The sequence below is a fragment of the Beta vulgaris genome, chromosome 2, assembly GCF_026745355.1.
Source record: "Beta vulgaris subsp. vulgaris cultivar EL10 chromosome 2, EL10.2, whole genome shotgun sequence".
Taxonomy (NCBI): Eukaryota; Viridiplantae; Streptophyta; class Magnoliopsida; order Caryophyllales; family Amaranthaceae; genus Beta; species Beta vulgaris.
The window spans coordinates 4,128,537-4,145,709 of record NC_079203.1 but is presented as its reverse complement, the minus strand read 5'-3'; the positions used below and the strand labels follow the sequence as shown (position 1 = coordinate 4,145,709).

Below are 17,173 nucleotides of genomic sequence, written 5' to 3'. Positions count from 1 at the left end.
AAAGTAATGCACAAACTTACACTTAATTAATCTCATAAACCAACTTAGTCCTCCGAATTCTAATCAATCAACACCACTTTATTATATTATTCTATTCATAGTTATCCAATTAAAATACTTTATCAAACACACCTTCACTAATCTAATCCATAGTTAAGTAATCTAACTTTCATACTCTTCATATCCATAACTCAATCATGGTTTCACTTCAACAATATCAAGTAATACCAATAATCGTTTCTGATTCCTCTTAGTATGAACTCTTCTATTTATTCAAATGACAACCTCTAATCGAACAAATCATTTAATTAGATTTCCTTACTACCCAACATAGCTATAGCATGACTTCCATTAATCATGCTAAACTAACACGTCTTACTAAACTAGTTCAAAAAATTATATTTACTAATCTTTCGCAAAACTAACATTACATCAATCTAATTTATCAACCAAGTGTGAGTGCATATACTTACTAAAAGAGCATTTGGAAAATAAATGCTCATGTATATCACTACTTGTTTCACAAAGTGGGCAATGATCAGTATTGCTCACCCCAATATGCTGTAATTTTTTCCTTGTTTGCGACCTTTTAAGAATTGCCAGCCAACCTATAAAGCAGTGTTTAGGTACGCTGTGGTGATCCCAAATGGCTTTGCACCAGTTTTTTTTTAATCTCCAACATCATGAAGTTGCTTGTACATCATAGCAGTGTCGTAGTCATTCTGGCTAAGCCATCCTGTCCCAGTCTTTCATGTTGTGTTCGGTCTGGCTTAGTATATGAACTTAATCACCCAATAGCAGATGTAAGGAGCATTAAAAACACTCCAATTTTGATTCTGGATATACCCGTGTGAACCTACTTGACTCATAGATGGGCAGCCTTCACTGCAATATGCCAAGCTTGTTTACACCATTGTTGTGTTTCACTGAAGTAAGTCTACCCAAGGCCACCATGTGATTTAGGCTTGTAGATATCTTCCCATTTAACATAACTCGGTCTTGAGTTGTTACAAGTTCTAGTCCATAGAAGTGCTCTACACACAACACTAACTTGTTTCAGGCACTTTTAGGAAGTAAAAAGATATGGCACCAATTTACACCGATGCTTAACAGAACTGAATTTACAAGTTGCCTTCTGCCAGCAAAGGATATTGTACAAGTGTGGGAATAATTGTGTGTTAACATGTTGTAGGTTAACTTGACATTCAATATATATAGTGTTGACATTACAGACCTATGACTAGTAAAGTACTATTCTACCCTTTACATTATAATATTATCCCTTTACAATATAATATTATCCAATAGATATGTTGCGTGTGCTCCAAACCCCTATTCATCATTTCCTCAACTAGCTTTTCAGTTGCTCTCTCGGCTCTCATACTTTGTACTTTCTTATTGGTTCTCCTCCAAAGTGAAGTGAGTAAATTAAAAAGAAATGGAAAGAGTAAATTATGGAAAATAACTTTCCCAATGGTGAAAAAAGTTTTTCCAATAATGGAAAATATTTTTCTTTTCAACATTGTCCTACCAATTCTTCGATCATCATCCTCCTAATTATTTATTTTCTTTCTCCTTTTCTCTAACTTTTATGCAAGGAAAAAAAGGAAAACTAAGCTATGATTGAGTTTCTTTCTTCTTTTCTCAAGAAATATCATTTTCTACTAAAAATATTTTCTGTCAAAAAAAATGGAGCCTGATTAATGAACTTAGCATAGAGCTTTAGTGAGTTCAAAAGGGAAACATGAGTTCTCTCTTCTTTTACTAGATTTGTTTTGAGATTATATAATTTTATTGCAATTGCAATTCAAAAAAGTAGCTAGTACGTATCACTATTTTAAACTAGTAGAAGTATATAGTAGTGAGTTGAGAATTTAAAATATTTACCTATTATGAAATGCAAAAACTTAATAAGTGGAAGAATAAGAAGTAACAAATGTATTCATCTCATCACAATTTTGAAAACAATTTCTCTTCTTATCTCTCGTTTCTTTACCTAAGTGTGCACACCCCCCAAATTAGTTATTCCATCATAGACAACTTTTTGAACATTCAAAATTCATAAAAATCAATCAAACCATTCCTTGTAATAATAATTTAAATTTCCAAAAATTGATAACAAAACATTATATAATGTGATTGATAAATTAATTCCTTCTTTTCAATGTCAAAATTGAACAATAAAATGATGTAACCATTTTAAACTAGCTTTTAAAATCAATCCAACCATTAAATCAATAAACAACATTAACACATAAAACCACATTTCAAAAGATTTAGCTACATAACGTACATTGATCTTGCAAAAAAGAGTATACTAGTATCTTCATTTAGTGTAATGATTGAGCGTTTTCCTAACCAATCAATAATATCAAAATCTAATAAGTAACTTATCACATGAACTTAAACATAAATTCTTACATAAACTATCATGAGAAAAATATTTTTGAGTAAGAAACATGAAAATCTTTTACTTAATAAGAATAAAATTAAAACCTGAATAAGAAATACAAGACTAAAATAGATTATTAAGAGAAGAAAGAACCTTGAAGTAAGAAAGTTTGGCTTCACTAAAGTTTTTGGTGGAAAAATATGGCTTGGGTTTTGGGGTATTTATAGGTGTAGAATATGTAGTACTTACTTTCAGAAATCAAATATTTTGTAACCTTCATCATAAATTAGGAGATTAATCAAAAATTTGTAACCTCCATCATAAATTTGGAAGTTTTAGAAAATCAAAACCCCACCCCATCATTATGGGTGGCCGACCATCATCAAATTTTTTCTCAAATCTCCATCATAAATAAAATCATAAATATTTAAAAGTTTGAAATATATTCAATAAAAAGTTTGACTAGGATTTAAATAAATTTTTTTAACAAATCCAAGTTTAACGCCATATTCCCGTCAAAATAATCTTAAACGAGTGAAATTACTAAAATAAGTAAATATTTTAATTACTTAAAAAAATACTTATAAATTTGGGGTATTACATGTAACTTTCTACCTTAAAATAGTCACTTCTATATAAGTGATTCATTTACAACAAAAAATTTCTCCCATTATACAAGAAATTATTGTTCACCTTTCTATTTGAATTTTTGTGATATACGGTGATCCATTTAATTGAGTGTTAATCGAGTTTAGCAACTCATGAGCAATTCAAACTCGACTTGGTCAATGCTCGATTCGAATTGGCTCGAATTTAAATCTATACATTCACGAGTAGAGTCGAGCTAGCCTAGACTCGATTTGATAAGCTTGTAAGCTACTCGATAAATTTTTAGTTATTATATATTACAATATTTTAAATGTCAACTATTTTTAGGATAAAATACTAAACTGATTATTTATTGTTACTCAAAATGATTATCGAGATTAAGAACTTTACATCAAATACATAAGGCAATAGATTAATAAGGAAATAGAGAAAACTTTTTTGCTTATAATTTGGAGGAACTAATCACATATATATGCTCGCGAACAACTCAAACTCGACTTGAAACTTTATTTAGCTGAGTTGAGCTAGAAAAGTTTAGCTTGATAACAATAGCTCGACACAGACTCAACTCGATACCTTAACAAGTTGAATCGAAATTGGTAAAGTTCAACACTACAACTCGTGACCGACTCGCTCAATTAAGGACCCGTTATGTCCGTCCAAACGCCGTATTATTTTAATTTTCTTCCTCAGCCCCCACAATTTTTCTATTGACAACCACCCCCAACAATTTCAACAAAGAGGAAAAGCTAGAGAAAAAGAAGAAGGAATTCGCGCTAACCCTCGATTGCAAGGGAATTTCCATCTCTCTCTACAGTCTACATTTCACCATTTCGATTTTCTACCTAAAAACTTAGACAATCTAAATCAACTCACACAATTTCGTATTAGAAGAGAGAGAAAAAGAGATTGAAGATCATCTTTCTCCGACGATTCTCTAAAAATTCGAGGTTTGTTTACGACTGATTTAACGACTAATTTTACTATTTTAAGCTTACACATAATTATCTGCGTAAATTTCTTCTTTTCTGCTGATATCATGTTAATTTGTTAATTATAAGGAGATTTGTGAGTCAATCTTTCAATGTGATTGTTGTTTCCAGAATAATGGAGTAATTTAAAATGAATACATATGGTCTAACAATGATAATTATAATTATGATTGTTGTTGTTGTTTGCTCTCTATTAACATCTTGCTGAATTTTTTTGAGATAGTGGAATTAGTTAGTGCATGATACTTATTTCATGATATTCTAGATTAATATTTGAGCTGATTAAGTATGATGTGGCTGATTTAGTTAAAGTATAGTAAACAGATCCAAATTTGATCAATTAGCACAAATATAATTAGAGCAGGAACTTAGTAATGGGTTGCGAGTTGCGACATTGAAGATCAAATAGAATTTTATGAAAGACATGGTGCTATTATTGTTATTGCTAAATTGGATTACTTAGATTACAAATTTACAACTGATTTCTAGGGTGTGATATTACCGGGGGCTCATACTTAATTTTTGAGAATTACATAAATGAGGAAGGTTAAAGATGAGATTTTTTTGACATCCCTAGATAATCTTTTGAGAAAGGTAGGAAGAGAACAAGCTGAGTGTTGATATAGAGTTATATAATAATCAGTTGCAGTATGTCTTTGGCGTTTTAACGTAGTGAACTGGGAAATGGGAAGTAAGAACATTTAATTTACTGTAATGGTTGAATAACCCTTAGAGATTAAAGTAGTCAAGTTTCAATTCTAACATGTCTTTCCCTCTAAGTTATTTCTATAAACAATTGGCGTGCAATTAATACGTCCATATGGCACCCTACATTAGAGATTTCTCCAACTATAACGGGATAACTAGATCCATCGACGATACCAATATCCATGTATACATACACTCTACAGCCAAAAATTTAATCAATTGAATATCCCAAGAAAAGTTATTTCTATAAGCTAGTTGAGCAACTCTAACCGACTAATCCATACTAGTGGCTTATCGAAGGGGATTCAGTGGGTTCAATTGATCCCCAAAATTCTGAAATGACCTTAGCTCAATAGATCGACAATACCAATATCCACATGTACATTTCCCTCATTTTTGATTGAATGTTGGCATTGGACTCTTTAGTGTATCAGCAGATTATTGTATTTTACTTGCAATCACATTTTCTGATTACAGCATCCGCCACTGTTGGTAGCGTGTTTGTGGAAGACTGTGAAGATCAATGTCGCTCTCAAGGCTTCGGCAACCTTTGTTCTCCCGTGCTCCTTCTTTACTTAAAGTCCGCCTTCTCCCGTCTTCTATACCATCCACATCAGCCTCAAGGTACTTACGTAGTCTCTCATTTCCTCCTTTTAGAATATTACCATAATTTTCTGTTTTGTAAGGTCATCGACTCTTGTTTATTGAGCTTTTGATGAGTCCAGGATCCACTTTTGAGATTTCTTATATGGTTCAAAATATTGATAATATTTCATGTTATGATTATTTCTACATTTGTGTAGGGGAATGATTTTTGCATGTTAGTAAACCATTTGGGATTTCAAATGGGAAATGGGTGGAACAAAGGGAACAAAATCAGCAAGGTTAAGTGGTTGTAGTACTGTTGATGATACTATCATTTATATTGATTGATACCAGGGGAGTAGGGGCTGTGAAGAAAGGGAATGGTAAGAGTTGGACATATATTTTTGACGACATACATAATAATGGGCAGGTGATTTATTGTGTGCCTTGCAATCAGAAATGTTAGGATTGTAAGTTCACGTTGCTTTAGCATATCAATGTCGACTAAATGTTAGGAGCATAACTTTTGTGTGCAGTATAGTATGATGTCACCAGTTCACCTATTTTCTGACCTCATATCTTAGTGTAAGGTCAATTGCCAAATTGTTACAATGAATGACGATTAGAATGGTATGAAATGCAGGTTCATAATTTTTGAACTAAAGATACATCATGTTTAGGGTGCATGACTATCATCTACTCCTTCTGGTGGACGTTTGTGATGGCCTCTAGCCCTCTACGTAAGACTCTAATTCTCTCCCATGATATTGAGCATCAAATACCCATTGACTCGATTTGTCGGGGAAAGGCAACGTTCCCTACTAGACTTCTTAATCGGGACTCGAGAGTTCATTTTCTTGATCATGATCTTTGGTTGCATTTGCCTCAACACCATCAGCGTGATCTTCCTCAATAACTCTCTTGATCATCACGCTTTGAGGATTGTTAGGAGCCTTTTTTGCAGGACTCATTAGATCAAACTCTTTACTTTTGTGGCTTCTTTAAATGCTTGATGGTCTGATACTTGAAGAACATCACATCTCTACATTTGTTACTTTTCTTTTAAATAAGATCCTAAAACCGTAGCCAAACTCCTGTTAATATACATTGCTGCTTCTCGCTGTCAAAGTTTAGATTCATCATCTTTCAGGATGTGTACAATCTAGAGATATCTTTTTTTTCCTCCAAACCCTCTCTTGAATATCAATAACAACTGGTGTTAGAGGGGGACAACTGTCAAGTTGACCAAGTAGACTGGTTCAAGGTCGTCTTCTGTTAGTTTAAACTCCAATATCTTACATAGCGTGTATGTGTTTGTGTTTGAGGTGAAGTGTTCGAAGTCACTTTGATAATATATTGTTGAATCAAACATACAGCTTTTCAATTGATCAAGGGAGGGATGATAAATGTCATTCTATGTAAACCATTGAAAACAGCAATGGAAAATAATTTCCCATCTCTATTATTTTCTCCTTTCATGATTTTTCTTCTTATTAAAAGTTGTACACTAGATAAGGAGGTTATTATGTAAAGAGTACATAAGATCTAGATGAATACGATCCTTGTCATGAGTTCAAGTTTGGCAAGAAAAATCTCATTCCTGCTGTGAGTTGATATTTAAACGAAAATAACCTCTTTATTGTTACGGTGGTGTCAAATTTAATCCCTTAGACTTGCGTGAGGCATTTGAGTAATATTTATGTTACCCCCTCTCTCTTGGAATATATGCAAAAAATTGATTTGCGCACTATTCATATACCTCACTTTGACCGTAGTTATTTGTGAATATATAGAAACAAATGTTGGTATATAAGATGTTTTTAGATTTACCTAAATGTACTTTTTCAAAATATCAACTATCCATAATATTTACTAATGGATAATTGAATTAATAGTCAAGTAGTGCATCGGGGAAGTGTGCAAGTCAAACTATTGCAATTGTTTTGGGGACAAAGGGATGCTTTGGAGTCAACCACATAAAGTTAGCATTTTCTCTCGATACCTCAGTTACCAAAAGTTTTGCTTCCTATCATCTTAAAGCCTATTTCAGTTGGAGGGAGTTTGAAGGAACTATATTGCTTATTCTTGCGGGCATAGGATAACCTTATTCTTGACCTTCATTGCTTTACTTCTTGATGAAGCTCAAGGATGAGTCTGTAACTGTTGGGGAAATATTGGGGAAAATTAGAATCATTACATTTAGTGATAGCATTATACCCATGTTACATAATTATCAGCCAAAATTGAACAAAACTCCCACTGAACATGAGATAAAAAAGGTTGTTGTCATAAATGAAATTACAACAGCCATCAGCTACCTTAAAATGAATACTGATTCTGTCTGCTTTATTAGAAGAGGGCAGAATGTGTACCATGAGCAAAGGGTTGCACGTGGGTTAAGCTGCTATGCAATGATGTGTGTATCAGCTGAATATTTTGAAGCTGATGTTTCGGCACCCATGTGCTTGGGCTGACATGTCCATGCAGGTGAACGGGTGCTTTTTTCGTCAGTTTGGATGCTATTTTGGGGTTGGGTTAATTATTAGTGAGCTTAATCATCTAGGTAGTTTAGTATTTTCTCTGCTCCAAAATTATTGCAATGCTTGCCTTTTCTAGTCGTTCTTTAATTAATGCAACACTTCTAGAAATGGAAAAAAATCTATACCCACACATGAGACCACTCACACTCAACAACTTTTCTCTCTCCTTATTTAACATAATATTAATACAATAGTCAATACCCCACTTTCAGCTCCCTCCTAAATATCCGTGCCAAAGGCAAGTGTTGCATTAATTCTGGACCTGAGGAAGTATGTCTTAAGGCTTCCGACAAGTTTGTTACTTGTTTTACATGGATGTTTTATTGATTTGCTGGACTATTTAGTACTAGGATTGAATGGCTATTTTAAATCTGGTGCTGGTTGGTTTTATCTTTTAAGCGCGAGTTTTGTTGCATAAGTTTGTTAAATTAAATCTCATCAATTAGTAGTTAAATTTAATTCATCAATTAGTAGGAAGAGATTTAGGCTTTCCTAGGATAAGTAGTGTTTTACCTTTCGCATGAGTTAAGCTAATGCATACGAAGGCACGTTTTATATGATAAGACAATGTAAGGAGATTGAATATGTTAAGCAATTTGTGTTTAGTTGAATTTCTTAGTGAGATTTCAACTAATTAACATTTTAGTGATTTTGGTAGTGGGGCCAATACTTTTACTCTTAGTGATTTTGAGTGAATAGTGAGGATTCTTAGTGAGCCTCTGAATCTTCAATACTATCGTATTGCTGTTCAAGACAATTTTTGTTTGTTATCGCCAAGGAAACATCTAAGTCCATATATCTTTTCCAATATTCTCGCGTTATTGAAATTTGGATCGGAGGGCCCATTATATTATGTATCAGATTGATGATAAGAATAAGGATGGGAGCTCATATTGGAGATAGACAAATACATGATGTGGAAGAGTTTTGTATCTTAGGAGTTTTAGCTGCTTTAGTAGGGAATTTTTCAGCAAGTTGAAGTTTTAAGTATGTAGGATTGTTTTGTATTGCCTTTGTTTCCTCCTTTATAGGATTAAGAAGTTTAGTTTCTGCTTTCCACGCTGTTTAAAGTCATGACAAAGCTAGTTTTTCTGGATAGCATTCTGCAACGTCTTTTTAACGTAAGAAAATTTGTTTTTCAGAAGATTGAAATGAATAGTACAACTATTGGAAGAAACAGTCTTTATAACTGCAAGCAAATGAAGAACTGAAATAATAAGACCTAGTTAAAGAGCCCTTTGTTGAAGATATTAATTTTTGAAGAATTTTCCAATGTCGAGGTTATGCTACAGAATCCACAGGATGTTTAGGAAGTTGGTAGCCTACCGTTTTGAGTGGATAATCAAGTTATTGTTTGGATTGGTGGTGTAAGTTACTCTTGGTTGCATGGACTAGGGATGCAGATAGCTGCGTGCAATTTGACACAATTGATTTCTGTTTTATGCAACCATAGTTGAAGACTTAGGGGTTGTGTTCCAGTTTGTTATCTAAAAAGGAATATTGGACTAGAGTATATAGAGGAAACAGGAAACAATATATTAATATGCATTGTTGCTGTATAAAGAAGTACTCAACATTTCTTCCTTTCTATCTGCTGTTTATTGGTTTCTTTTCTGCTAATTTAATTTCTTCCCCTGCTTCCCCACTCCCCTTTTTTTTGTTTCTCCTATTTTCTCAAATCTCTCTCCTCCTCTTTTGCTAGTTTCTCTCTATATCAAGTAGCTATCTACTCCCTCCATTTCCTAAAAAACCTTCTTATTGTCCTTTAAGCCCGTTCCGAAAGGTCTTCCTACTTTTACTTTAGGCCCTGTTTGGTAAAGGTATATTCCCTTACCACACTACCTTACTCCACTTGTTGATAATTTGGCACTGTTTCACAACCAAGTTCCCTCACTTATTTTGATAAACAAAAAGGATCCACTTTCACACTCTCTTTCCTCCTTACCTTGGTATATAGTGCTACGATAAATAGGAAGATCTTTAGGAAACGGAGAGAGTAGTAAAGAAAGCAAATAAAGAGAATATAAAGAAAAAAGTATGATCTTCCTGTGGAAATAGAACCTAAAATTATAGTGGGTGTCTAAGGCTTTTTTTTTTTACAGATACAAAGGGATCATAATTTTCAATTTTAATCACGAAAGGAACTAGAGTAGGGTTTGGGTTGTTTGTTGATAGATAATTCTAATGGATGACGAAGAGGTTTAAACTTGAAAGTATTGGATATAGATGTCATATCCGATCTAGGAAGGTCAATATAAACTTGGCCGTTGCAATTTCTCTGTAAAGAGACTTTGTATCTGAGGAAAATACTTAGGCTTACAGATATAGAACTCATAAAAGCCGCAGTGAAATAAATAAATATTGCTCTGTGGGAACTCAAAAATTTTACTCATAAGAATTGGTTAGAGAAGAAGCTCAGATGATTTATGATGGCGGCATTAAAAATGGCTCCTTTAGTAGACATTTTTGTTTTCTCTTTGTGTGTGCGTGTATGCACGTGCGTGCACGCACGTGCGTGCATGTGTGTTCTAAAATTGTGTACTTAAGGAATGCAGCTTGTTTCCATTAAATACAATAATTCTGCATGTAAATTTTTTCACTAGGCTTTTGTCATGCAGATACTATGTTCCCAAAGCTTTGTCAACGGATGAAAATGGGAGCCTTCTGAGGTTCGTTTCCATGCACTCCTTCATTGGCCTACTGCTTGAATTATCTTCTCTTGATGTCTCTAATAGTCCATGAGTTTTCCTTGTCATGCACTATCTTCTTTGACATTAGAAGGAGAAGTATATTGGCCTTTTTGTGGTGTAACTAATTTATGATTGTGCTGCACTGGTTTAAAATTACATCTGGATTTATCGCTAAAATATCCTAGATAAAATGCGTGAAGGCCTCCATCCAATTCCTGATTCACCGATGGACCAGCCCTTGTGTTTAATATTTAGGTTGCTTACTAGCGGCTTTACCATTTACAATTTCTGAAGTTTTAGTTTAATTGGTAGTTCATGCTGTGAATTGGACTCTAACTTTTGGTTTCCTATTCTTTATAAAACTTGATTTTGACATCCTGAACGCTCTAATTCGATTGTGGTCTTGTGAATTTTCACCTTTTCTGTCCTAATGCTGTACTAAAAATTTATAGTGGGCTTGTGACTTCTTAACTTTTGAACTGAAGAATCACCTCTTTTATGGTTTCGGATTTCTTTGGTGCATCTTTATTTTGTCTGTTTAATGATTTGAATGTGCTGTTGCTCTGATTCCCTGACGTGCAGGAGTTCACCTGTGGTCACTGGTTTTTTGGGGAACTTATCTAAAGTAAAGGTTAGTCTCACATGAAAGCAGTTTGAAGTTTGTCTGCGTTACATCATTCTTAAATCTCCAATTCGTTTGAGGAATGATTTATCTGTTCTCTTGTCATATCATGCAGTTGCAGTTTGGGGTTCGGTACATATCATCAGCAGGTATCTTCTGCTTCCTCCTTTTCATTCTTTTCATTTATTGGGGAAAAAGGGAGGAGGACGGGGGAGCATATCTCCCCTGTTTCTTGTGTCCTCTATATAGTAGGTCCTGCAAGTTGTAGATTTTACTAATTATTGGCCCAAGCAATGCACCGTTTTTTTTATAAATATACTCTTTGATTATTATGTCCTCCGTTTCCATTTGCTCTTGAATGTATTTTTTCATCCTAGAGCCACAATTTGACCATAAATTCTCACTAATATAAAAGAATAAACATATGCTCAATCTTGTTTCTTTTGTTTCAAATTGTAGTTTTGAAATTCATATTTTTTTCAAATATGTAATCAGATACAGTATTGGTTGGATATTGCCTTGAAAACTGTGATAAAGCCAACCAGCTTCAACGAAAAGCAGCGGAGGGATTACTATACCAACAATTTTCTTAAACTATAAAGATCATTTCCCTTTTTAAAAAACTAAAAAGATAATGGTAATATTACTCTTCTTTCCATCAACTAAACGTTACAGCATAGAAGTTTTCATTGAACACAACCTTTCAATTGTGTGTGTGTGAATGCACGCACTTGTGCGTGCGCGCTCGCGCAAAATGTAAAAGCTAAATAAACTTTTTGATAATTTTTATCTGGAATCGAATTTTATTTGTAAGCTAGTAATAAAAATGTATGTAAGGAGGTTATTAATGCTGGGTTTTTTATTTATTTAAAGAGATTTCTGAAATAAAATATCATTTTGTGACTAAAAATCCTTGGGAAGGGAAAACCTGTTGCTCTATCAAAGAAAATGTTTGCCCTTGAGTTTCTTTGGGTGACCAAGTTAGAAACGAGAAATAATACCTGCAAGTAGATCGCAAAACCAACTAAGATAGTGGCAGTAAGATTTAGGTTATGTGAACTATAAAATGGGATAGTTCTTCGTAAAATATATCTTATTATGTATTGGACATATAGTAGTAGGGCAGTTCATGAAAGAAGCAAGACTTTTCTAAACCTGCACATTACTATTGGTTCTCATGTAGAGCTCTGAATTTGCTTATATGGCAGACGATCCTTCACATACAGTCCTTGAAATGCCTGCTCTGTCGCCTACTATGGTAAGTGTATGCCTTAATCTTTTAGGCAAAGTCTACCTTCTTACTTCTCTTATCTTTTAAAGGAGTTAGTATCAAGTAGATTTCTTGGTGCAGAATCAAGGAAACATTGCAAAATGGAGGAAGAAGGAAGGAGATAAGGTAAATAACAAGTATTTGTTTTTTATTTTTGATAATTCTCTTCCACCTACTCATCTTTTTTGGTGGCGGGGGGAGAGTGGGGATGGGAGTTGGCATTAATTACATTTGCAATTGTCTCTTTAGTTTGGAGTATTTTAAATGCTTTCACATGTTTTTCACTAACTATTACCTTCATCTTCCAGATAGCTGTTGGTGATATATTATGTGATATAGAGACCGACAAAGCTACCGTGGAGTTTGAAAGCCTTGAAGAAGGGTAATTTTTATTGTTTAAGTAACTTATTCTGAGTTAGTTTTAAATCTGGTTGTGAATCATGGTCAATCAATGACTTCTTGTTTCCTTATATAAGTTTCTTGGCATCATGTTAATACTTTGCTTTCTAGGGATCATCAATTATTGTTTTAGTTATGGGCCAATAAGCGAGGCAGTAGCCAGTATGTATTGGCTGTTTAGTTTAAAGAACCAACACATTCCCTGTCGTAAAAAAAACTTTATGTATCCACTATCCACTGGAGTAGCTATTACAGAGTGCGATATGGCTAATACAAGGAACTTAAGATGATTTCTTGTCGATACCTGAAAAAACTTGTTTCAAATTAGTCTAAATGAATTGCAACCATCCCCTAAAAAAATAAAAAAAATGAATTGCAACCATTTACGTAGCATGACAACAAAGTATACTTTTGCAATATGTGATAGTTGCCGTGGTTGTTTCCATGATTCAACCTTGTAGTTGGTGGTTACAAGAACGAGGATGAGACCATAAATCAACAAATTACTTCTGAGGATACAAAGAAATGTACACTCTGTTTATGTAGCTAGTACCATCACACTTTTGTAAGTAACCTTGTAGTTGGTCTTCCAAGAAGCAACAAGTGGTTGCTTTGTCAAGAGCTGAAGCTGAGTATATAGCATTAACAAGCAGAGGATTTAAATTTTACTTAAAAGATTCTAACGACAATATTATGTGATAATAAGTCAGCAAATGCATTAGCCAATAATCCAGAATTTCATGGCAGAAGCAAGCATATTGATATCAAATATCATTATATTCAAGAGCGTGTTAAAAGTGGAGAAGTTAGGCTCCAATTTTGCAAGAACAAGTTGCTGACATTGTGACTAAGCCTCTTCAGGTTGATGTATTTGAAAAGCTTAAAGCTATGTTGGGCATAATTAGTTATAAGTATAACAGAAGTAATATTCAAGTTTGAGGGGAAGTGAAGAAATCCAAACTTGAATTAGATATGAAATGTACAATATTTTTTTATACATGTCAAAATGACGGAAAACAAAAATTTCTTTTACATGTCCACCCAGTTAATAATTTTTTGGGAAATGATACAAAGAAAGATTTCTTTGGATATACTATATTTAGCAACTATCTAAACTTAAGTTGCTAGTATTCATTAAATAGAATGCGAACCTCAGGAATAAGAGCATAGCAATGAGAAGGTATAGTTATCATTGTAAACTATAAATAATGTTGTAAAATCATTAGTTTGATATGAAGAGAGAAACACAAATATATTTTGTGTACTTTTCAATTATATTCTCCTACTTATTCTTTCAATCTACAATGATACAAGTGCTAGGAAGTAATCAGATTATGTAAACATGTTCATGAAAAATTCATGTGAATTCATCATGTAACCAAGCTTGGGCATGTTCACAAATGTATGTAGGTGCATTGGATTTTTTTGGCTTTGGCTCGCAAATAAGAATTTCTGAGGTGGTGTACTTGTCCATAATTGCATTTAGATGAACTTAACTTTCTTCACACTTGTGCAATTTGCACATACGACGACTCTTTAGAAAACTCTAAAACTCCTGAGATTTTACACAATAGTAACTCTTTGTTGCCTTCTTCTTCATTTCAGTACCCCAATATTCACTTTTAAGCCAAATTTTTTTCAAAAAAATAGGTTTGGAAAGGATGTTATTTGCGATAAATAATGAAATTTAACCTAGAGGTTGAATATCCTTAAGGAGAGGAAAGGGAATTATATATAGATTCTTATTTCGAGCTTGGATGAAGATGCTCTCATGTCAAACTTATTCTCTTGACAACAATTTGTCTCTAGGTAGTTCATGGATAAACCAATGCCACAATACTTAGGATTCTTCTAGTTGCAATTTTTTTGCCTCTAATCAGTGTATCCATCTGGTGAAACACCTATATAATGGAACCAAAGGAAGTAAATTAGCAGCAGACTCTTCAGATAATTAACCGATACTTCATCCACATAAAACATAGCTTTATCGAGTTAGCCGAATTCCAACGCATTAACATCATGATATGCAATAGGGTTGCCTGCAAGGAATAGTTACGGCCAACAATCAATTGATAGGAACTCCTTTTCATACCTAACACACTAAGAGCTAGAACTTTTCTCAATGCATACTAATATGGGAGGAAGTTCAAGTTGTTTCCTGAGCCATCTCACTCCAATGACATAGTAACTTAGTACGGATCAATATGAATATAGTATTATGGGTGCAATGTCTGCCGATGAGCTTATCTCTTGCGATGCAATGGAGAAGCACAAACCACCATGCAATGTCCAACATCTTTCCTCACTCCATCATTGAATTTGTTAGGAGTTCCGATCTCCTCGTCAGACATAGGCCTACTTCATTGAGAGCAACATGGTGTAGGTTGTCCCTTGAATATAATTGGTGCCTCTTCTTTGATATTACTTGGCCATTGTAAGCAGTAAACCTTGGAAATTTGGATCATTTTTGGTTGTTGTCGTAACTCGTAATTGAAGAGATAGATCTAAGGTTGTTGACTGGGCACGGATAACCTTTTGATACCTTCCGTTGACAAACTGCATTTGATGCATCAGTTTTAAGTTGTTTGGCATCTCCAAGTTCTTACTTTAAAGTTCAAACCCCTCCCCCAAATATAAAATGGACCACAGAAGACCTAATCAAGTCACTGATGCATCTCAACTTAAGGATTTTGAAACTGTAGTGTAAGTGTATTGCAAATGTCACAAGGAACTATGAAACATTATGTTGTGTCTAAGTGTCTTAATAACTTGAGGCTTTGTCGTGTAAGTTTTTGATTATTCTCTAGACTATAAAATTCCAGACTTTTGTTGTTGATATGTAAGTTGGTCCTTTCTGCAGTTATTTAGCAAAGATTCTGGTACCTGAAGGTTCAAAAGATATACCTGTTGGACAAGCTATTGCAGTAACGGTAAATTTCTATAATATACAATTATCTTGATCTTTTGAAGCTGGAATTTGCGGTGTCTGCATGCACATTTCACTTCTTTCTTCTCTTTTTGTTTTCTTTGGTTGGGTAAACATCCTTTCCCTTCTTTATCTTGTGTTGGTTTTGATTCTAAAGATCAGACGTATGTTGTGATTTGTTGCCAAAAGAAAAAACTAAAACACTAATCTCATACTTCCTCCATTTCTCTTACTACTACCATATTGATTTTGTGCACTATTTATGTGGGGCACTTTGACTCTCTTGCTTTATTATTATGCAAGGGAAACATAGTCATATGGGATCTAAATAAATTCTTCTCAATATATGTTTTCTAAATATCAACTTTTGTGATTTTTACTTTTACACGACTAAAGATGTCATTGCTCACTGTTGGCCATTGACAAACGTACAAACAATAATTGGTAGAATTAAAAATAATGGAGGGAGTATCATATTATTAAAATTCAATATGCTAATTTAAAAAATTCTAAACATGCATGATGCATGTGGTTGTACTTTGAGATTTGGAGTGATGTTTAATCCTTCAATTTCTAATAGGGAAGCGACTTTACAAAGGTTAAACTCAATGAGGAATTTTCCTATGTGTGAATTGTAAGCTATGGTTAGTGTTATCGAGTGTATACCTAATTCTTTATCTTACTTACCTGTTTATTTTGCATGGTCTCCAATGCACGTTTATATTTTTATTTGTGTCAGTAAAAATTATGAAAATTTGATATTCTATAAGTAAAACATTGAAATGAATCCAACAATATTTGACATGCAATGGCGGATCCAAAAAAATATATTAGTGGGTGCAAAATAAATTTCGAATATTTTAGTGGGGGCAAATAGTCAATTTTCGAAAGAAAAAACTACAAATTTTTACATTTTATATATAATAAAGGACCCAATATCAAAATTCAAGTGGGCTCATATGACCTTGTATCTTTGGGCATAGCTCCCCCCTGCTCATATGACTTTTTATGTGCACATAAATTACTAAACATAGTCAAAGTTTTAATATTTCAAATGTGTAAAACTAAGAGCTGCAAAAAGAGTACTCACTAATATTTTCAAGTTCCTGTTATGACTAATCATGTAATGAAAATTTGTAAATGGTTGACGTGCATACCTGTTTGGTTCCATGAGCCTTACCTCCATTACAATATTGAAAAAGTAGACAAGCTATCAACTTCTTTGCTTGATATGCTAAGATTGGAAAGTTGATGTGCATTACTATGCAAAAATTTTTGCATTTTAAAGCCTGCACTTTCTGAATAAGAGGCTGAGGGTTCTGAGGTTCCATGGCTTCCCTCCTCTTAGGCTCGAAGTAGAATCTTAGGACTTATGTATGGCTTCACTCATTGTGTTATTGTAAATCAATGTGATATTATTGTATGTGTAAGGATTGATCA

General features: G+C 33.7%; 1 protein-coding gene across 5 annotated transcripts in view; it reads left to right on the top strand.

Annotated features, from left to right (window-relative positions):
- Positions 1-2,653: 2,653 nt before the first annotated feature.
- The window catches only part of LOC104887207 (dihydrolipoyllysine-residue acetyltransferase component 1 of pyruvate dehydrogenase complex, mitochondrial), a 29,924-nt gene continuing 15,404 nt past the window's right edge, over positions 2,654-17,173 (top strand). The window contains exons 1-9 of one of the 5 annotated variants that reach the window (XM_048638181.2): positions 2,654-3,951; positions 5,198-5,325; positions 10,430-10,495; positions 11,099-11,147; positions 11,254-11,287; positions 12,347-12,396; positions 12,490-12,534; positions 12,717-12,790; positions 15,668-15,737. In XM_048638181.2, coding sequence (XP_048494138.1) covers positions 5,225-5,325; positions 10,430-10,495; positions 11,099-11,147; positions 11,254-11,287; positions 12,347-12,396; positions 12,490-12,534; positions 12,717-12,790; positions 15,668-15,737 — 489 coding nt within the window. In that variant the 5' untranslated portion in view covers positions 2,654-3,951; positions 5,198-5,224. Of the gene's footprint in view, positions 3,952-5,178; positions 5,326-10,429; positions 10,496-11,098; positions 11,148-11,253; positions 11,288-12,321; positions 12,397-12,489; positions 12,535-12,716; positions 12,791-15,667; positions 15,738-17,173 lie in introns of those variants that run through there. The other 4 variants (XM_048638180.2, XM_057392438.1, XM_048638182.2 and 1 more) reach the window with 4 other exon arrangements.